Source organism: Vigna unguiculata, chromosome 3 (genome assembly GCF_004118075.2).
Source record: "Vigna unguiculata cultivar IT97K-499-35 chromosome 3, ASM411807v1, whole genome shotgun sequence".
Lineage (NCBI taxonomy): Eukaryota > Viridiplantae > Streptophyta > Magnoliopsida > Fabales > Fabaceae > Vigna > Vigna unguiculata.
In genome coordinates, this window is record NC_040281.1 from 35,699,101 (window position 1) to 35,721,174 (window position 22,074).

At 33.1% G+C, this 22,074-nt stretch overlaps 3 protein-coding genes across 3 annotated transcripts; 1 reads left to right on the plus strand and 2 right to left on the minus strand.

Moving 5' to 3' along the window:
- Positions 1 to 222: 222 nt before the first annotated feature.
- On the minus strand, positions 223 to 1,426 carry LOC114179012 (glutathione S-transferase U17-like). The gene is made up of 2 exons (XM_028065192.1): positions 1,068 to 1,426; positions 223 to 726 (listed from the first exon to the last, which is right to left on the minus strand). The coding sequence occupies exons 1-2, from the start codon at positions 1,380 to 1,382 to the stop codon at positions 373 to 375; spliced, it is 669 nt and encodes a 222-aa protein (XP_027920993.1). The 5' UTR covers positions 1,383 to 1,426; the 3' UTR covers positions 223 to 372.
- A 3,789-nt stretch (positions 1,427 to 5,215) lies between these two features.
- On the minus strand, positions 5,216 to 8,208 carry LOC114179011 (pentatricopeptide repeat-containing protein At1g05670, mitochondrial). Its single transcript, XM_028065191.1, has one exon. The coding sequence runs from the start codon at positions 7,852 to 7,854 to the stop codon at positions 5,638 to 5,640; it is 2,217 nt and encodes a 738-aa protein (XP_027920992.1). The 5' UTR covers positions 7,855 to 8,208; the 3' UTR covers positions 5,216 to 5,637.
- Positions 8,209 to 18,617: 10,409 nt separating this feature from the next.
- LOC114175387 lies at positions 18,618 to 20,149 on the plus strand. Its single transcript, XM_028060158.1, has 2 exons — positions 18,618 to 19,283; positions 19,901 to 20,149. Exons 1-2 carry the CDS (start codon positions 18,618 to 18,620, stop codon positions 20,147 to 20,149), a joined length of 915 nt encoding a protein of 304 aa, XP_027915959.1.
- Positions 20,150 to 22,074: the final 1,925 nt, after the last annotated feature.

Sequence of the window (22,074 nt, forward strand, 5' to 3'; positions counted from 1 at the left end):
TTGCTTCTAATATTATTTTGTGGGATATTTCCTTTAATTAGCGTTATTAATTAAATGAGATGTTACATTAGACATTGAAATTACCAAAACATATGTACAGGAGTTTTCCTTTTTGGAAAAAATAATATATGCTTTAGAGATAATAGTAGTGTACAAAAACTTTCCTAAGACTCTTTTTTTGTCTGGTTTAAATTTGTAGGCAGAACCACAGAAATCAGGCCAGAAACAATATTCATATCAAGTTCCAACTACACAGATTTCAATTAAAGAAAACAAGTTAAGAAAACTAAACCCTGATGAATGCATGAGCAACACTGCATGGCATGTTATTTTATTGAAAACTTCAACAACTTTGAGTAGAAGCATCCATTTTCAGCCCTTAGCTAGAGTTTTGGAAAACTCAAGAAGCCTCTCTGTCTCTGGCATAACATCTTTGACAGCAGAATGTGCACAAAACCTTTCAGCCCATTTCAGCAGCTCAGGTGTGTTGTTTTGGTCAAGCAACTTCACCCCATTGATTATCTCTACCACCCTCAGCCACCCCAAGAAGCTTCCAAGTGCAATATCCAACAACCCAATTTGGTCACCACCATAAAACCCCTTGCCTTTGCTGCAATCTTTAAACACATCCTCCAACAATGCCAATCCTTTTCTCACCTCCTCTATCAACCTCTTCTTCTCATTCTCTTCCGAAGCTCCTCTAATGGATCTCATGGTTGGGTACAACTGCTCATGTAGTCACAAACTTCATAAGCTACGCTTTTTTTATCATACATTACTTCTTATGTTAAAATAATGAAAATGAGTTAAACATTCGTTCAATATCAATACAAAATATAGTACACTTTCAGCGTCTTGTTAATTGTCACTACTCATTAGATGTGCATCATTTTTACAATTTTCAAAGGTTTTTTTCATCAAAATTGCGTGATTTACTTGAAATTTACAAAAATGAGTAAACTTGAAAAAAATTTCTAAAATTTCGAAGTTGCCTTTGGAATCATAAAACTGCATAACTTTTAAAACTAAAAGGGGAACAATGGCAGGAATTAAGAGTGTTATTATACCGTTTGATCAATGTAGACGGTCCAGAAACGAGCAATGGCGCAATCATAAGGATCAGAAGGGAGAATGGGAGAGGCAGAGGACCAAACATCATCCACATATTGCACAATGATCAAAGACTCGCAGAGGGGTTTGTCCTTATGAATGAGAACTGGGATTTTCTTGTAGATAGGATTGGATTGAAGAAGAAGCTGGCTTTTGGACGATAACTTTTCGTCATGGAATTCATACTCCACTGATTTCATGTTTAGAGCTATGCGAACCCTCAACACGTATGGGCTTGGCCATGCTCCCAACAACTTCACCTCATTCTTCATGGTCACCTGTTACAATTCCCTAGGTTTGTCTTTCTACTTGGATGCTCATCACAAAGAATTAAATAGAAGAATGAAGCACAAGTGATGAGAAGATTAGTTGATGTAGAGTGTTAGGAGGTTAGTTCACAACGTGGACGTAGAATGCTAGATGAAGTTGTGTCCTGTTACCTACCCCTCTCAACTATTTTACTGCACCTACTTCCTACCTTTCATTAATGTCACCGCAAAGTTATTAGATTGAAGTATTAAATATTGTAAATATTATTCTTCAACCAAGATAAAAATAGAAACCCACCTTAAAAAACAAATTTGAAACAAATCCGATTGAGTCATATTCTTACTTTCTACCACTATACCCAGATTCCCTTTCTATTTATACCGGTTCACACTCACATCATCCACTCGAGAATATACATGCTTTGATATACAGGCATTCTAATTGACCACAAAATCAGATAAAGCAACTGTAATTGCAAAAGCTGGATCCCAGGGAAGAACTTATATGTCAGTGAAGCAAATTCATACCAACATACTAGAAATATGCATCTAAGTCCAGTATCCCATATCAGGGAAATCTCAAGCCCCTGTGTGCACATACTGGTTCACCAATAGCCACATTTATGTCATATATTGATTTATGTTCTTCGATTAGAAGAGCACACCTGCATCTCTTTCAAGAACAGTGAGTATAACGCAACATATGATGGAAGAAACTGAAATTGTCAAATACTTGCCTTTGCCTGGACATTTGTCAATTGAGAATTAAGACTAGTGAGAAAATATTTCTTTAAACACTGTATCCTTATGCTCTCCATATATTGAGAATACTGAAATTATAATTATCACAGTACAGAAATAAGATATAAAAAGTTACCAGCAGACCATATGGATATACAAATGTATCTATGCTCCCATGATACAAAATTCTTAGTACCCAGGTAGAATACCAATGCTAGAAAACAAACACATAAGAAAACATTGTTAGACATAAAAAAAGAGAACAATACCACAAAGTAGTGGGGACTAATTCAGGTAGCTTGCAAGACGTCCATGTCTAGACATCTGTGAAGTTGAAATTCCAATTTTGGAACTCTTACAGTTGCTGATTATTATTATTATTCTCAAGACCAACTAGACTTGTGTACAAAATTCAGGATACTATTTCTGACAGGATCAGGGCTAGAGAGTAGACTTGCTCTGTTTGTTTCATCTCCCCCCTAAAAGCTTATAACCCATTCTGGCTTCCTATCGATTTCAAAGTATATCTGCATATGTTGTTACAACTAAAATTTTCTAGTAGTTTATTTCCTTCCAGCTCTAAATTAAGTAGAATTTGATTTAATGGATACAAGCAAGTTCGAAAACTAATACAGAGAAATGAAAGTGCAATAAAATATGAATCATTATTATGTTTTTCAGCCCTCCAACCAGTATCGGTGTGTCACTGAAACTAATAATAGAAATCACACGTCGGTATACACTCTCTATTGGTTTGTCACATTTGGGCCTCACTGTTTTTCTTCATAAGAATATCCCCGTTTCTTTTCTCCCTCTTTCACTATTTATACAATTCTGTTATGCTAACTGATGGCTATTAATCTGCTTATATAAGTAACCATTCTGTTACAATTTTCTCAATACCTGATAGGTTTGATACAGCTTACAAAAGAAGGAAAAAAGAAGGTAGTTAGCACAGTTGTAATTACATAACTGTAATAGACTATTATAAATAGTCTTATTAGGAGGTGAGAAGGGAGTTTTTTTGGTTGTTTTTTAAAAGGAAGTTGGGAGAGAAAGGTCCTCTCGAAAGACCTTGGGTTTGTGTACATGGTTGTTACATGTTCTTACTAAATTGGTAAAACAGTTTGTTCATAATAAATCATACAAGAACCCTTATATCTTTCTGTAAATCCGGGTACCTATGAATTGGTATTCAGAGTCTCTTTCTTGGTTCTGTGGTAGTTGTGTGGGGTGTGGTGAATACAAGAATGGAATCAATATTGGATAGGTTGGAAAAGATAGTCCAAGAACTGGTTCAAGATCATGACAGAGCAGAAAAGGAACATCATGAGATGAGAGGTTCCAGCGGCTGGAAAATTTGATTAACGGACTTACGGTGGTGGTGGAGAAGATGTTGAGTGGGCCGACGTGTGGGTCGAATCGGAACATGGGTAATCCTTTCAAGTATGTTGAACAAGAACAAGACTGGCAGCATAATACAGGTTCAAGATGGTGCAAATTAGATATTCCTCTTTTTGCAGGAGATGATGCATTTGGCTGGACCAACCGGTTGGAAAGATACTTTCATCTCCAAGAAGTATCTGAAATGGAAAGAATGGAGGCTGTGATGATAGCTTTGGAGGGGAAGGCCTTGAATTGGTTCCAATGGTGGGAATCATTCAAATTGGCAGTGGTGTATCGCTTCCAGTCCAACATGTTGAAAATCCTTTTGGGGTGCTTATTTCCTTAACTCAAACTAGATTGGTTGAGGATTATGCTGAAAAAATTGAACAGTATGCAAGGCTACTCAAGGGGATTGATCAAGATTATCTTATTGGGATATTCTTGATTGGATTAAGGGATGATATTAAGGCAGAAGTGAAGTTGTCTGATCCCTCAACTCTGGCTGAATTGACGACGAAGGCTCAGATCGTTGAGGAAAAAATCAAAGTTACAACACAAGGGGGAACACCGAATGGAAACACAAGCTAGTGGGCAATTCTATTGTCACAAGTAATCATAATAAAGGGATAGGGGAGACCCCAAACATAACAAGTAGCATCACTAGTCACCAGGGATGGCAGCCAACCACATCTACACAGCCCCTGCCTCCTCAACTTACTGAAGACTATATTCTGGAAGTATATCCAGAACAACAGCTAGATACTAGAAAGACCACTCAAGGTGACTTAGAAGTTCTTATCAAATGGAAACATCTTCCAGATATTGAGAATAGTTGGGAATCTGCTGCCTGCATTCATAAAGAATTTCAAGAATTTTACCTTGAGGACAAGGTGAATCTTAATGGAGGGGTATTGATAGGCTTGATAAACTTACAAAAGAAGGAAAAAGAAGGAAGTTAGTACAGTTGTAATTACATAATTGTAACATACTATTATTATAAATAGTCTTATAAGGAGGTGAGAAGGGAGTCTTTTTGGTTGTTTTGTAAAAGGACGTCAGGAGAGAAAGTTCCTCTCGAAAGACCTCGGGTTTTTGTGTAATTTGGGTACCTATCAATACCCTTCCAACCCCCCTCCCTCCTACACTAAACTCTCTTCGTTGAGGTCTCCTCTTACAGGTTAAATCAAACTTTGACAGAAATTTCAGTAAGATTAAAGGAATTTAGACTTTCAGCCCTTGTATCAAGTAGAAAGTAAATCATCATTGGTTACTGTTCTCCGTAAAAAATACAAGAAAATAAAGGTTTCTAGAGTTACTTTCATTTAAACTTTCTGTTTAAATATTTATACTGTTGCTTTTGGTCTTGCACAATTCCAACACTTTTTAGATCACCATGCTATCAAAATGCCTGATTTTGCTCTTTAGCAGTTGCTGATTATTGTTATTATTCTTGAAAACAACTAAACCAGGTACAAAATTCAGATTAGCATTTCAGACAATTTTACTAACCAGTTAGTAATGACTAAAATTTGTAGTAATTAATATATTCTTTCAACCAAATTAACTAAAACTAATTTTAATAGATTCAAGCAAACTAATCTAATTTACATCAGCAGTAATGCCTCTTCATGAAAACAAACCTTAGCACTTCATGATTATTAATGATTCATTTAAAGGAATTTAAAATTTTAGCACATGAGTACGACAACTTTGAAGTAAATCATCAACTTTTCATTATTGATCACAGCTCTCTATAACAAGTCTTAAAGGATGGAAAAGCTACAAGAATGACTTCTATCTAAAATCTCTATTTACATTCTTCTACTAAAAAATCCTATCACATTTGAAGAAATCTCTATTACATTTGTTCCGTATACTTACTGGGCCCAAAGGGACTCAGGCCTACATTGCACAATCCTAATTATCCAAAAAAATCTTGAAGTTTCCTATTGAATTCGAGGTTGTAAAACTCCCTCGTGTTTGTGTGCGCTACTGTGATAATCTGTTTCAATGTTTTGGGATTGGAAAATTCCTGGAAGTCAAGTGTCACTTACCAAGAAAGAAGAAACAATAGAAACAATAATTACTGCCCTGATAATTCCCTCATAAAGTGGCATGTGCAAAAAGTCAACTAAGTTTTCTTAACAAGACATTTCTCTATTGCTTCATCACAAAGCTCAAGAGTATTTTCCCAATTCCCTTCTTCATAGTTTACATCAACAAAAATATCATATATCTCTTTCTCTGCAACAAATCCTTGAGTTCTCATCTCCTCAAATAGCTTCTTAGCCTCAGCAAATTTCTTCCTCTTATAGAAACCCTTTATAAGAGCATTATAAGAAGCAGCAGTTAGACTAAATCCCTTTTCAACCATTTCTTTATGCAAAAACCATGCCTCTTTCATATTTCTAGCTTTACAATGCCCTTTAATCAAAATATTATAGGTATTATTGTCAGGCACCACTCCTTGAGCATACATCCTCTTATAAATCTCTGTTGTAGCACGCATGTTATTTCTAATACAGTACTGCTTCAAGAGAAAATTGAATGTTGTGGCATTCGGCGCTATACCTTTTTCCAACATCCAGTTAATTAGTCTTTCACCATCTTCCAACATCCCTGACATGCAAAACCCATTCATTAGCACATTGAATGTAACAATTGTAGGCTGAAGTCTTTTACCAAGCATAACCCACAGCATTTCATGAGCCTTGGCCATTTCACCCATCTTACAATAAGCGTCCATAAGTGTAGTATATGTAATAGTGTCAGGATAAAACCCTGCCAGATCCATATCTTCCATAAGTTTTATGGCTTGCTCTGTATTTCCTACCTTACAAAGACCATTGATTAGTGCATTATATGTGCAGACATTTGGTTGAAGGCCCTTCTCAGACATTTCAAGAAGAAGCTCATTTGCAACATCTACCTCACCACGTTTACATAGGCCATCAACCAATGCTGTATAAGTGACAACATTAGGAGTCAAACCCTTCTCAACCATCTGGTTGTGAAGAGAGAATGCATTTTTCATTTCTCCGGCCTTGCAATACCCATCTATAAGAGCAGTATAAGTAACTTCATCTGGTTCCAACCCTTTTCTAAACATTTCACTAAACAGTTTGCGTGCTTCCACAACCTTTCCAGCTTCACAGAGCCCGTTAATCATGGAAGTATACGTCACGAAATCAGGAACTATTTTGTTATGCCTCATTTCATCAAACAGTTTGTATTCAGCTGAGACATTCCCAGACTTGCCGAACCCACTGATGAGAGTTGTATACACAACTTTATCAGGAAGAATCCTCTGGTTTATCATCTCCCTCAGGACTTGCTCCGCTTCAGCTACTCTACCAGTCTTACAAAGAAGGGAAATTACACTATTGTATGTGTATTGATTTGGCTTACACCCCTTTCCCTGCAACTCTGCCAGGAGCTTCAAGACCTTTCCTATCTGTTCAACCTGACAGTATCCATTAATTATAACACTATAACTTACAATATCAGGAAAACTCCCCCTAAACTCCATTTGTAAGAGCAGATTATGCGCTTCTTTTAACCTGCCCAATTGACAAAGTGAATGGAGAATAATGTTATACGACATGGTGTTCCAACAAACACCCACTTCTGGATACTCTCTGAACACCTTAATTGCCATCTTTTTCCCATCAAAACTGTTAGATAGCCTAGCCAGAAACAAATTACAAGAATCCACAGAAACAAGAACGCCGTAATTTACCAATTTCTCAAACAGTTTCCCAGCCTCTACAAGCAACCCTGCTTCAACAAGAACTTGGAAGAACACATCAAACACAAAGGGATGTGCACCCCAGTCTTTGTAAGTATAAATCAACCTCTCAGTAAATTGAGCAAACGAGTTACCTACATCCAAATGAGACTTTTCCCAGAATTCAAAAACCAGCCTATGAGCCGTTCTCAAATCCTTAGAAGCGACAGCAATCTGAACAACAATGCAAAGGGCTTCCAAAGAAGGGTCCCTCCGAAGGCGCGTCCAGTTGAAGAAATCCAACACCAGTTTATAATCATCCTTGATGTTCAGAAGAACCCATATGAAATGGTCAGGTTTGAACTTTGCCTCAAAGGGCTTGAGAATCCGGCGAAGAGGCTCGGAGCGGCGCTGCTTAATGGTGGTGGAAATGTGGTGCACAAAGTCAGTGTCTTTGACTGAAGGCTTTCTTGGGGAGTAATCAGGAAAAGGTCTGGCATTGCTTGAACCCAAAGAAGAGGAAAATTTCACAGTAAGAGACTTTGGACCAAAACCCATAAAAGGATTATGATATTTATAACGTAAACAGTGGAAATAAGAGGAGATAACTGCTCTCTTCATGTGCAAAAGGTAAACCCATTACACAAGTTTTGAAATTACTCTTCTACTCTGCCAACAGAGAGGGTTTCTCATGGACAATTCAAATAAGTAACGAACTTTGGTGGGGTTTTGTGAAGGAACGGAGAAGCCCAATACAGTAAGAGAATACTGCGTTTTTTCTTTATTATTATGGCAATTTGTAAACAGAAAATGAAGATGAGAATGAAATGAATGATGAAAGAATCTGAGAAGAAGGAGAAGGTGAATGGGGAAGCTCTAATGTTTTCGTCTTCGATTTAGGGATGCGGCTATGGTGGCAAAAAGACTGTTTGGAAGCTTAGGCAAAGAGGAACAAAGAGACCAAGCCAACCCAATAAAAATTTCCCTTTTCATTTTCGTAATAATTTATTTTAAAATACCTATAATCATCTACTTCAATTAATTTAAATGTAACCAAAGGGGAAAAGACCTATTTAATTTTATTTGAAAAGTTTTTTACTCTTATATTTCAAATTTACTATTATTCATTCAAATTATATATATTGAATGTAGAACGATTTGGTGAAATTATTTTGCCTTATTATGAATTCCTTTGAACACAGACCGATCATGAAGATAATTTTTTTAGATGTAGACATACTTTAAATTAAGTTTTTCACTTCTTCCTCATTCCATGGCTTTTATTATACAACTAAACTTATACACATTTAAAATACTTGAATTCTATTTTATAGTTGGAAAGAGATATTATTTTGTTTTATTGTTGGAATGGGATATCATTAACCAAATCGAATCAGGTATATAATTATATAATTCAAAAATTCGTCTATTTTCAATATTATCTCTAATATAATATTTGATTTCTAATATAATATGTGATTGCATCAATATCATGTAATTTAATAACTTAATAAAATATAAATGTAGAAATAACTATTAACTATATCTATAACATAACTTTTAATAATTTAAAAATTATTTCTAACATAAACTAGTAAAAACACGTACCATTGTCAATGAGTTATCTGGTCTGGCCAATCCATCACGGATCGGTCATTTAGTGAGTTAATCCAATCCAACTCAGTTATTAGTGAATCAAATAAATTTGAATCCGACCAGATTTATCACGAGTTGGTGGGTTAAACGGATTAACTCAATGACTCACTTAATTAAAAAAATATATATAATTTTTCTTTTCCTTTGTCTCAACAAAAACTAAATTTTAATCATGATTAAAATATAAATAAACTTTATTACAATCCAAAATAATGTTCTGTCCCAAATACAAACTAAAATCACAAAAATAATATGTTTGCATTTGTCAACCCAACATGTTGCCCAAGAAAAAAAAACAAAAAGAATCCAACTCAACCCATATACCAAAAAATTATGTGTGGATGGGTTGGTGTGCCAACTTCTCTCACCACGAGTTTAATCAGATGAGTCAATCAAAAATTAACTCTTAATGAAATTTGTAAAAAAATTTCAAAGACTTCTCCATAAACCTCCAAAGACTTCTAATGCACACCCAAAAGTATTAAATTTCCTATAGTACCCCTCTAAATCTTTAACCATTCAGTAAAAGAAGTTAAAAAAAGATTTTATGTGCCTATGCTACTGTGAAATCACGGTTCTTCAATTCACCTCACCCCCTAATACTTTTTAACCTAATATGTCTCCTCCACTTTCAATTTTTTAAAGAGAAGTTCTCCACTCACGCTACGAAATACAGAACCCATTATGAATTCGAAATTCACTGCTGCTGGATATTAGAGGCCCTTTGCATGGACACCCACACGAAATTCAAAATCTAAGGCATCCACAAAATCTGCAAGGAAGCAAGGGTTCTTTGTTTCTTCTCAACAGTGGCATCCGTGGTATGCATGATACTACTGTTCATGAATAGCTTTAGTTTGAATGTACATGGAAAATATGGTTATTGTTTGAACTTTGATTATGTCATGTGTGCAAATGATATATGATGTCTAAAAAATGAAAAAAACATATTGTATGTGTAGCATCGTTTTAGAAAGCATGTAGAAATGAAAATCTGAATTGGGACACATGATGTATTTCGAAATCTGATAAAATCGTTAATAGACTTTCAAATTTCTGTAAAGAGTGATAAACAGATTTGAAATTGTATATCGGTATTCGAGATCCGATCAAGTACTTTAACGAAATTCGATTTTTTTTTTTTAAATGGTATTCAAAGTTCAGCTAATGAGTTTAGTTTTTCTATTTTTCTATTTGATTTGTTTATAAAATTTAATTTCAATTATTTTATAATTTATGTATTAATTATTTAATTTTAGATTATTAATATTTTATATATTTATATTAAATAAAATTTTATTATTTTATTTTTTGTAGTTATTTTTATTTTTTGTTAATTTTTAATTAATAATGACAAACTTTTGTTAAAAATGTTTGTCTTTATAATATTTAGATTAATTTTATTTAATTATTTTCAAGTTATTTTAATTTATTTCTTGTTTGTTAGTTTTTAATGTTTTTATTTATTTATTTGATTTTATTTATAAGATTTAATTTTAAATATTTTATAATTTATACATTAGTTATTAAATTTTAGATTGTTTATATTATTTTTAATTATATTAAATAAAATTATATACCAGCATCGGAAGTGCGGTTAGTAAGTTACTTTTTTTATTTAATGTTTTTATTTGTATACGACATTTGAAATCCGCTTGTAAGTTTAATTGATTTGTTTATAAGATTTAATTTTAATTTTTTTTATAATTTATGTATTAATTATTTAATTTTAAATTATTCATTTTATTTATAATTACATTAAATAATTTAAAAAAAATTATATAGTTATTTTTAGTTTGTTAATTTTAATTAATAATAATAAATTTTTGTTTGAAATATTGGTCATTATAATATTTTGTTTATTTTAATTTAATTATTTTGAAGTTATTTTTATTTATTTATTGTTTTTTTAGTTTTTAATGTTTTTTATTTATTTATTTTATTTTGTTTATAAAATTTAATTTCAATTTGATTAATTTGATTAATATTGTTAATTTATTGTTTTTATTAATATTTATTGTTTTTCTAGTTCTTAAGTTGAGTTTTTATTTATTTATTTTATTATTTTTGTTTTAATTTGTTTCTTTTATTCAGTTTATTACTTTATTGTTTTATAAATTTTGTCATTTACAATTTTTGTATTAAATTTGTGATAATTATTTTCTACATTTTTTTAACTTTTATTTATTTGATGAATGAGTTTTCAACATTAAATTAAAAATATTATTAAATTTTCAACCAATTAATAAAATTAAAAATATAAATATAAAAAAAATATGTTAAATAAATAAAATATTATAACTAAAGCTAACAAAATCATGACAACTAAAAAAATATTCAAAATAATTACAAACCATTTCAAATTAAAAAAATCAAAAAAATTGATAAAGTAAAATACAAACTGGATTTCGAATTCCCGTCTGTATAAAATGAAATTCGTGGGTTCCATCTCCACTGAAAGTCAGTTTGTATTAAAACAAATTTAAAATTAAGAATTAAAGACTTAACACATTATTTAACTTTTAAAAAATTAAAACTAAATAAATACATAAAATAAATAAATATCTAATAAATTACAAAAAATATATAATTTAAAATTTAATAGTTGAAAATATTTATTATGGATCATTACAGATGTTGAAGTTCGTAACAAGATGAAACGAATATTCAAATCCATTTCGTAACAAGATGAAACGAATATTCAAATCCATTTTTGGAAATGTGGATGTCGAAATCTGTGTAATTCATGAAGCGAATTTCCAAATTTATTTTTTGGTACAATTGGATATCGAATGTCGGTGTATGATTTTTGGTTTTTTTTTTCATTTTCTAGTGTCATCTATCAACATCTTCATGTCATTTACAAACATAAATCAGTCATTCATAACATGCATTCAATATATACAAAACTTAACTAATAAAATGCATCAATATACACAAAGTTGAACTATAAAATGCATGCATCTCATTAACATTTGAGTATATCAGTAGCATGAATAATGAACGTGAAACAATAACTTACATATATCAAGTAGATAAAACTTAAACAAGTGAAAAACAAAACAATGTTTCGATAGACTTGAATGATGCAACCCAAACAATGGAATTGCAAAATTTCAAAACATAGTTGAGAGCGAAAGTCGTAGAGCTTCTGAAAACAGAAATGCAAACAGTAAAAGTGACTTCTCGAGGGGTGCAACATCAAAACCAAATACAACTCTTAATTCACCTAACACAGTAATTATTTTAATTATTTTTACCTATTTAAGTCAGAGGTAAGTCAGAGGGGCAAAATCAACTGCACAATTAAGCTTTGAAGGTACAATAGAAGTATTTGGAGGTGTAGAGAGAAACTCCCAAAAATTTCAACTCAACCCGATCCGAACCAGTAGTGAGTCAGGTTGATCGACAAGTTGTGACCCACTTTGACAGCTCTAACCACAAAGGTGATCATGTTTTTTGTTGATAATTGTCACAAAATAAAATAGTTAACATGATAGGTAAATCACCTATGGATAGATGATAGCTTTTATGTAATACCCATGAATTATATTTTCGCGGATAAAAGTTCATTCAAAATTTATCTACACTCATTATCTAATAAACTTACTCACAATCTTTTATCATTTTCTACAAATTTTTGTAATGGGTAAGTATAATATTTTTTATAGTGGTACATAAGTCACCTATTTTATGTTTCTTTACTGAAATGAACGTTAAAAAAAATAATGATATTTTGACTAACTTTTAATCTATTATTCTAATCAACTTTTATTTTATTTTATTTCTTTTAACGATGTGATATGATGATCTAAAAGTGATGAAAATGATAGATTAAAAATTGATCAAAATATTATTATTTTAAGAAAATAAAGTAAATAAATTTCTACAATTAGAGCCTCTAGAGGAACACATAAGTACACTAAAGAAATAAATGTTTTTGGAGTGTGTTTATTAACACAACTAAATTAGTTGCATGACCACCAAGTGTTTTCATTTGAAACTTATAAAAGCTTAAAAAAAGAATGCTTAAATCTATTAAATCTATAAAGGTAAGAATATTGGTTGAAGAAATCATATTAAGTTTAAAACTTGCATAATCAAGAACTTGACAGTAAGATTACATAAATATTTGGAGATATGAAAAATATTTGAACCAAACCTACAAAATTAAAATATTAACACAAAAATGACAACATTTGTTGCATACATACAAAGCATTGTCGATATTAACTTAGAACAACTTCTTAAGAATTAGAAAAAATAATGTGCAACCTCTAGAAACTTGAGAATAATGTTGTGAAAGCCTAAAAAACTAAGGAGAAACAACATTCTTTATAGTAGGTAAAGTTTCAAGCATACGAAATTCGTTTAAGTAAAAATATATTTTATCATAATGATACCACTTAAATTCAAATACTATACCAAAGAACTAATGTTGAAAAATATTGTCTATAAATTTTTGTTTTATCTAAGTAAAATATGTTTTGAAGTTATTTCCTTCAACTGTATAAAATTGAATTCACACTATTAATATCTAGTTGTTTTAATATTTATACACACAAGTGAGGAATATATTATCCTATTCCAATTAAAAAAGTTAGTTAATACTTTTATATAATAAAATTAATTACTTCTTTAAAAAAAAATTAGATGGTTTTGTATGGTATCATTTATATTGTGAATCAAAATATGAGTTTGAGTCTTATATCAAGTAAAAACAAGAAAGTTAAGTAATATATAAGGAAGACTAGACCAATTGATTATAAGTTTTGGGTTAAAGGTGGTACATAATATCTTATATGAGTTTATTCATAGCTTATTGGTCTCAAATCTCGGTAATTCATCTCCTATTGAATGATCAAGGGTTAAAGATCGTACATAATCTCTTATATGAGTTGATGCATAGCTCATTGGTATCAAATCTCATCGATTCAACCCTTATTGAATGATTAAACAATGGTGTCAAAATTGATGGTTTGTATTAATAACCAGCTTAGAAAAGTACATAGGTGCAAAATCCTATGTTGTTGATTTTTTATATAAAAACTCTTTTCTTATAAGCAATGGTGGATCTTCACCAAAATTTTTAGGGGAGACAAAATAACATACTCAAAATTTATATATTTAATATTACTATAACTAATTCAACAAAAATGAATACATAATCTAGTATATCTATAACTATAAAACAAATTACACATATCTAAAGGAATGTCTATCGTTTATTCATATCTTTGAACTCATGGTAATTGAATCATAACTAAATTTTTCAATTAACTTTTTTCGATGTAAATAACAATATTATCTATAAAATATTCATCTTCCATTTTATTAACGTGCATTTGATTCAAAAAGTCTTCACAAGTTTTCATTTCGTTATTATGCGACGAGTAACCATATTATCATATTTTCATCTTCATCAGCAGTTTCTCTATCAATTTTAAAAAATAAATTTATTCTTTTGTTTTTCATCAATATACCTATTTAAAAAAGAAGTTTAAGACTAAAAAATAATTTATCATAATCTAACCAAAATTTGAGAGACATAATTATTAAAAAAAACTATGATAATCAAGTTACAATTAAAAATCGACTATGAAAAATCACATAATACATTGCTTCTTCTTCTATATTAATAAAAATGAATATATAAAAAGGTCATGAGATCAAAAATAGTGCTAAATGTTAAAAAAATATTCCACTATCAAGTGAGACCAGAGAAAGTTATCCTTTTTATTTATTTAAGAATGGGAGAGAAGATATGAAAAAATGAGGACAGAAATGATGAATTTCTGTCTAACTTTTTTTTATTAACAAAAGAATATAAATAAGCATGAGAGATGAATACAACATATGAAAAACTCAAAAGATGATAGGAGAGAAAAAAAATATCTTAATAAATTTGTTTCTTTATATATTTGATTCTATATGTTTTATTATTTATTATTATACTTTATAACATAAATAAAAAATAATTAATTTAATTTTCATTAATTTTCAATATAATATTATTTAATTTAAAAAGATATAAACAATTTAAATAAATAAAATTTATATAATTTAAAAAATTTTAAATATAAACTAGCGAGCGTCTGTGTTCGCATTTTTTAATTTTTATAAAATTTGAGTTAAAATCAATAAAGAATATATAATTAATTTTTAAAATAATCGTTAGATGTTAGTTAGAAAAATAAAATATATATACAAAAGATGTTTTTAAAATAACAGAAGAGATTGTTAGAATAACAGTAAACTATTTATAAAATAATTAATTTTTAAAATAATAATTAAGGGTAAAAGTGAAAATATGAAATGTGAACACAAAAGAGAGTATTCTCTTTATATATTGTTATAGATAATGTAAAAACAATTTAAAATATTTGGGTAGGGGGGTCGTGGCCTCCGCCTGCCCTTCTAACCTCTGCCACTGCTTATAAGTTCCAAATAAAGTCATGTTAGACATCGCTATGAACTTTGAACTTTGACATCTCAGTTATGTTGACACTCCAAAGTCCATCAATCATTTGACATCATATGAAAATTGACTGAAAAGAAAAAATAAAATAAAAGAATACAAAGTATGAGAGAATCACACCAAATCCATGATAAAAATTACATTTCACGAAACATAGACAAACTATACCTATTAAGACAGAAGAAATCTAAATAAATATATAGATATAAAACATTAAACTACTGATATTGTTATCTATGAATCAAAGCTAAATTAGCTAACAATCACTCATTTATCCAAAAAACTATGACAAACTAAATTTCTGTACGATCTCTTCCATCGAAGCATGTGCGAGGTTCTCGAAAAATAACCTCAGATCTAACTTTTCCACTACAACGCCACCTTTTCCTCTACTACTCCACTACCTCCCTTGCCACCTCTTCCGCCACCTTCGCCACCCATCTTTCACTAGGTTCTTCCTTCCCATTCTCACTATGATCCCCTCCACCTCATCACACGCACGCCCTTTTCCTTGTTTGATCATGGGTTTAAACGGCGAAGCTCCACATGGCAGTTGTGTGAACCGGTGGAATCGATTGATGTTTATAGGTTACCGTTGTTCGCAACTCCTATAGGCGCCTCCGAGTACCATTGTACGCATTTCTTTCCTTTCTGTTGAAATGATTGGTCATCTGCGGGGAGGAAAGACTACCACTTTCTTCTTCTCTCATTTTCTGTACAACTATGGCGAGTATGATTTGTGGAAGGTGTTCCAACGATGGGGAAAGGTAACCGACGTTTTCATCTCGCGACTACTGGACAAATAGGGACATAGGTATGGTTTTGTTTGGTTCATAGAGGTGAAGAATGAGCAAAGTCTCCAACGAGAGCTAGACTTAATTAGAATTGGATCAACCAAACTACATGTCAATAAACCCAGATATGGAAGGGAAGAATGGCAGAAAACATCTTAGCAATCTAATAAATTGGAAGCAAAAAGGTCCCCTCAAATTTGGAAAGTGTGGAGAGAGGTCAAACATCACCAATCTTATGCTCAAGCTGTCAAAGCGTCTACCAATACATCCCAACATGTATGGAAAGGTATATCCTTCGATACGGCAGAAGTTGACATTAACTGGTTGGAAGGTAGCTATATTGGCAGGGTAAGCGATTTCTCGAGAGTTAACATAACTATAGAAGAAGTTATTCAATATGGGTTAGGCAGATTAAGTGCAAAATATTTGGGAGAGAATGCGATATTGATTCAAGGAATCGAAGGTGTAGAGATTGGTAATATCATAGATGAGAACAATGAGTGGTGGGAGTCTGTTTTCGATACTATTACCCCCTGGAACTCTTCTCAAACGGTACAAAATAAGCTGGTGTGGGTTAGATGCAGGGGATTGCCCTTCAATCTATGGTCACAACAATGCTTTGAAAAAATTGTGGCTCTGACAGGGGAACTAGTTTCCATAGATGAAAAAACACTTACTTGGGATAACTTAGAATATGCAAGACTAAATGTTAAAGTCCCGATTGGAATGAAGATCTGGATCCAGAAAAGTATGAGAATAAATGGGAAAATTTATAATGTCATTCTAGAGGAAGAAACCAATAATGGTATGCAAACCACGTGTTGTTGTGCAAACGTCAATGACTCTTCCTCTAAGTATAACTCAAGCTGCAAAGGATTGTTTAATTTTAGTTCAGAATCAGAACGGTGCGACAATGATATCCTGAATGTTGTTGAGAAGAATAAGATGAAAGAGGATAGAACGGTCCAATCACCAACAACTATAATTAATCGGAGCATCCAAGCAACATCGGAGATGTCGAGTAGAATCGGTAACGTCTCTCCTGACCGTTGTGTCCTGAAAGCTGGAAAAGGAAGGTCTGAGCCCAAGCCGAATGAGGTACTACCAATGCCAGAGCCTATAAATAACAATAGCTTAATTAATACCTTTGTTAAGGAGTCTGCCCATAGAAATCCTGTTACTGTTGACTTTGGGTCAACATTAGAGGTAGCCCAATATAATGCTGAGGGGGGTACCGACATTATTGTTAATGAAACAGATTTGGGCCTTAATGGGAATGTTGGCCCAGACTATGGGAACACTGGTTTGTCCGTTGTGGGGGTAACTAAAGACAACCAATCTGTTAGACAAAGTGACCATCAACCAGGAAGCGTCATGATGGGGTTCGATCATCAGATCAACAAGTTAGGAGTTCGCGTTCAAGAAAGAGGTTCCCATGATGTTTCTTATTCATTCGGGAAGACTATATGGCATAATGCCAATGCGGCAGATAGAAGTGTGAATCCAAGCGGTTCGGTGATCCCCAGCAAAGATCTTGCGAGATCTGAAGGCCATGATCGTTGCGAAACCCCAGTGTCGAAGCAGATGACCCTAATCAAAGAAACAACTATGGACCCAAAAGACTTCCAGAATAGGCGACAATTTTGGATAGGAGAATCAAGTATGAAACGACCAATCTCATTGAATCCTAGTGCGAAGGACAAAGGAAAGGCTAGCAAGCGAAAAATTCTCAAGTCAGTGGTTCAAACTATATGTAATTCGTTATTCGATGATAATATTGTAAATTGCAATAGACTATTCTGGTCCAAAAGGTGCCCGTTGGGTGACTTTGATCCTGTAACAATTTGGAGTCTAGCAAAAGAATTAGGTGTTACATTTTTAGATGAAGAGGAACATATTTTGAAAGAATTAGAACAAATGGAAGAGAGGGACACAAATCATGGGAAAAGTAAAGTAGGAAAGAACGTAGTTGATAATGAAAATCATTAGCTTAAATATAAGGGGTCTGGGAGGGAGTCATAAATGGAAATGCCTAAAGGGGATTCTAGTAAGCGAAGGAGTAGACATGATAAGCATCCAGGAAACTAAGTTACATGATCTGCAACCATCCAGTTGTTACAACTTGTGGAGGGACAACAATATTGACTGGGTGAGTAAAACAACAGTGGGAAATTCGGGGAGGATACTAACAATGTGGCGTAGGTGAGTATTGTAATGAAGTTAATAGCAACTTAACTCCAGTTGTTTTAGTTAATGTGTATTCCCCTTGTAATTTTAAAGAAAAAGTAAAATTGTGGGAGGAATTAATCAATGTTAAGTTGGGGGTAGCATGTAGTCAATGGTGTATTTTAGGGGACTTCAATGCAGTAAGAAAAACTAGTGAAAGAAGGGGCCTCAATCCAAGTGGTAACACTACACTAAGAGAAATGCAATGTTTTAATAATTTCATAGAAACTATGGAGTTGCTAGATGTACAATTGATAGGTGGGAAATATACTTGGTACAAAGAAAATGGAATGGCTAAGAGCATAATAGATAGGGTATTGGTCTCTACTGAATGGCTAGTGCATTGGCCAGATAGTAAACAATATATCAAAGGAAGGCAGATGTTAGACCATTGTGCTCTATTGCTTAAACCGGTCACAATTGACTGGGGACCTAAAACTTTTAAAACCCTTGACATATGGAAATCTGACCCAGCTTTCAAGAAGGTGGTAAAACAATCATGGGAAACCTATATCGGGAAAGGCAATCCAATGATAAGTCTAAAAGAAAAGCTAAAAAAGTTGAAGTTTGATTTAAAATCATGGAACAGAGATGTGTTTGGATTCATAAGCCTAAAGAAACAAAATCTTCTTCTAGAACTTGCCGAACTAGACATGAAAGATTATGAAAGTAATTTAGGAGATGATGATAAGGTCAGCCGCATGAAACTTTTACGCAAGTTGAAGTTACTTTTACACAAGGAAAGTGCATTACTAAACCAAAAGACAAGGCTTAAATGGATAGAAGAAGGGGATACTAACTCAAAGTACTTTCACTCAAGGATAAGATGGAGAAGGGTCACGAACGAATTAAAAGGGGCGGATGTGAATGGGACGTGGTGTGAGGACCCAACAAAGGTGAGAGAGGAAGTAAGGCAAGTCTTCCAAACAAGATTTTCTGCACCTAAAGCCCTTAGAATTCATCTCCAAAACATAGAGTTTCAAACAATATCTGTGGATGATAACATGTTACTAACGAAGGAAATTAGTGATAATGAAATAAAGAGACGTTAAACCAATTTGGAGAGACTAAAAGCCTAAGTTCGAACGATTTTAACTTCCTCTTCTTAAAGCACAATTGGGAAACGTTGAAAGAAGATGTCAATCAAGCAGTGAGATGGTTTTGGAGAGTAGGGAAAATTCCAAAAGGGTGTAATGCATCCTTCATAGCACTAGTACCGAAAAAAAAAAACCCTCTTGGTCTGGACGACTATAGACCTATCTCTCTAGTTGGCTATGTGTATAAGATAATATCCAAGATCCTAGCAAATAAGCTTAAGACTATGTTGCGTAAGGTTATAGATAACTCGCAATCATCATTTATCAAAGGAAGAGGTCTTATGGACAGTATTTTGGTAGCTAATGAGATAGTGGAGGAATATAGACTTAAAAAAAAGAGGTTGGCAATAGTAAAGGTCGACTATGAAAAAGCATATGACTTCGTTAATTAGGACTTTCTATACTACATGATGAAGAGAATGGAGTTTTGTGATAGATGGATTGGTTGGATTAAAGAATGTTTGGGTTCCTCGTCAGTGTCAATTCTAGTTAATGGGAGTCCTACTAAAGAGTTTATACCCACAAGAGGTCTTAGGCATATGGCGCCCTTCCTATTTCTTATTGTCACAAAGGGTTTGGCAGGGCTAATGAGACAAGCTGTTAAGAAAGACATGTATAGTGGGATAAAAGTTTGCGCTAATGGAGTAAATGTGGGGTTATTATAGTTTGCAGATGATACCCTCTTCTTTTGTGAAGCAAAAGCCCAAAATGCACGAACCTTAAAAGCGATATTAAGAAGTTTCGAACTGGTGTCAGGATCTAGGGTTAATTTCTCCAAAACCAAAGTTGGGGGTTTGGGCCTGAGTGCATCTTTGTTAAAAGTTTTTTCAAACACCTTAAATTGCAAACACATGAAAATTCCATTTGTATACCTAGGAATGCCAATTGGAGGAAACCCAAGGCTCAAACAATTTTGGCAACCCATGATTGAGAAGTGGAAAGGTAAACTTATAAGTATGGTTGGTCATGTATGTTTAATTAAATTTGTATTATCAACTTTGCCATTATATTACCTTTCTTTTTATAAACTGCCAAAATGTGTGAGCAATAAACTAGTAAAAATTCAAAGAAACTTCTTGTGGGGTTGGGGCGCGGAAGATAAGAAAATAGCATGGGTTAAATGGAGAAATATATGCAAACTGAGGGAGGCAGGGGGCCTAGGCATAAGAGACATTCAAAATTTTAATGATGCACTTTTAGCAAAATGGAAATGGAGATTAGGTACAGAGGATAAAGGGTTAAGGAAACTGATCCTAGAGTCAAAGTATGGGTCGTGGAGAAACCTCAGCGATCCTAACATATCAAGATCCTCTTCAAGATGGTGGATAAACATTCATAAGGTGTCTGGGAGTACTAGGCAAGGAATTTGGTTCGATAATAATCTTGAATGGGTGTTAGGAGAAGGAAAAACAGTGAAGTTCTGGGAAGATAAATGGATTGGGGAAGAAACACCGAAAGATAGGGTCCCCGGGTTGTATTGAATATCAGAGTGTAAAGATAGAGTTATTGGGGAGGTTGGACACTGGAAGGACAACGTTTGGTTTTAGGACCTAATTTGGAGGAGACCTAGATTTGTTTGGGAATCAACCATGGAGGAACAACTCCTCCTACTTATTAATGGGCCATGATTGCGTAAGGGACACCCAGATAGTTGGAAATGGAAAGATGGGGAGGATGGGATATTCTCAGTAAAAATAGCCTATAATGCTTTACAAAGTAATGTTGAGGAAGAAGAGAATAAAAAGCTTAAAATATTATGGAACACAAGGGTAACCCCAAAGGCTCAAATACTAGGTTGGAGGGTATTCTAGGATAAATTACCAACCAAGGATAACCTACTAAAGAAGGGGGTCCAATTACAACATAGTCTTTGCAACTTGTGTAATGCACACGAAGAGACTGCATAGCATTTATTTCTCTCATGTAAGGTGTCCCAAGTGGTATGGAATATGTGCGACAGGTGGTTGGGGTTGAGTATTGTGCACCATATCAAACCTAAGGTTAACTTTTCAACACTTTCACCTTCTTGACCTTAATAGCAGACAAAATCTAGCTTGGCGAGGAATGTGGTTAAATATTATAGGGGAAATTTGGAACCATAGGAATGGAGTGATCTTTAAGCATAAAAAAGTTAACCCTATAGAAATCTTTAGTCATGCTCAAGTGGTAGCTTGGGTGTGGATGAAACACAAGATTCTAGCTGTGATGTTCTCATTTAGTGATTTGTACCTATCGCCGCATACATGTTTAAAATTATTGTGATATGGTAATGTTGTGTGTTTCAGTGTGTTTCAGGGTGATAGGTAACCAAATGCAAGTTCCTCAAGCAAGGATGAAGATAAATTTAAATATTGAAAGGGAATAGTAGAGAGGTGTTGCCTATATATAAAGGAAACCCAAAGCAAGTATCCAAGGCATAAGGTTGATGCACGAGTGGATGAAGGCAAAAAGGATAACTGAGATGCTACACTCTGGGTATACTGTCAATGACAAAGAAATTTTTCCAATATATGTAGAGGCTATTTTCCTCACTGCTGCACATTTTGCACACCATCATATATGTCTGTATTGTTTCTTTAGAAAGGTTACA

Coding starts and splice junctions, on each gene's coding strand:
- LOC114179012 (XM_028065192.1), bottom strand. CDS start 1,382: ATGAAGAATGAGGTGAAGTTGTTGGGAGCATGGCCAAGCCCATACGTG. Junction 727..1,067: donor CCGTCTACATTGATCAAACG/GTATAATAACAC, acceptor CTACATGAGCAG/TTGTACCCAACCATGAGATC.
- LOC114179011 (XM_028065191.1), bottom strand. CDS start 7,854: ATGAAGAGAGCAGTTATCTCCTCTTATTTCCACTGTTTACGTTATAAA.
- LOC114175387 (XM_028060158.1), top strand. CDS start 18,618: ATGGAGTTGCTAGATGTACAATTGATAGGTGGGAAATATACTTGGTAC. Junction 19,284..19,900: donor GGTGTGAGGACCCAACAAAG/GTGAGAGAGGAA, acceptor TACATGATGAAG/AGAATGGAGTTTTGTGATAG.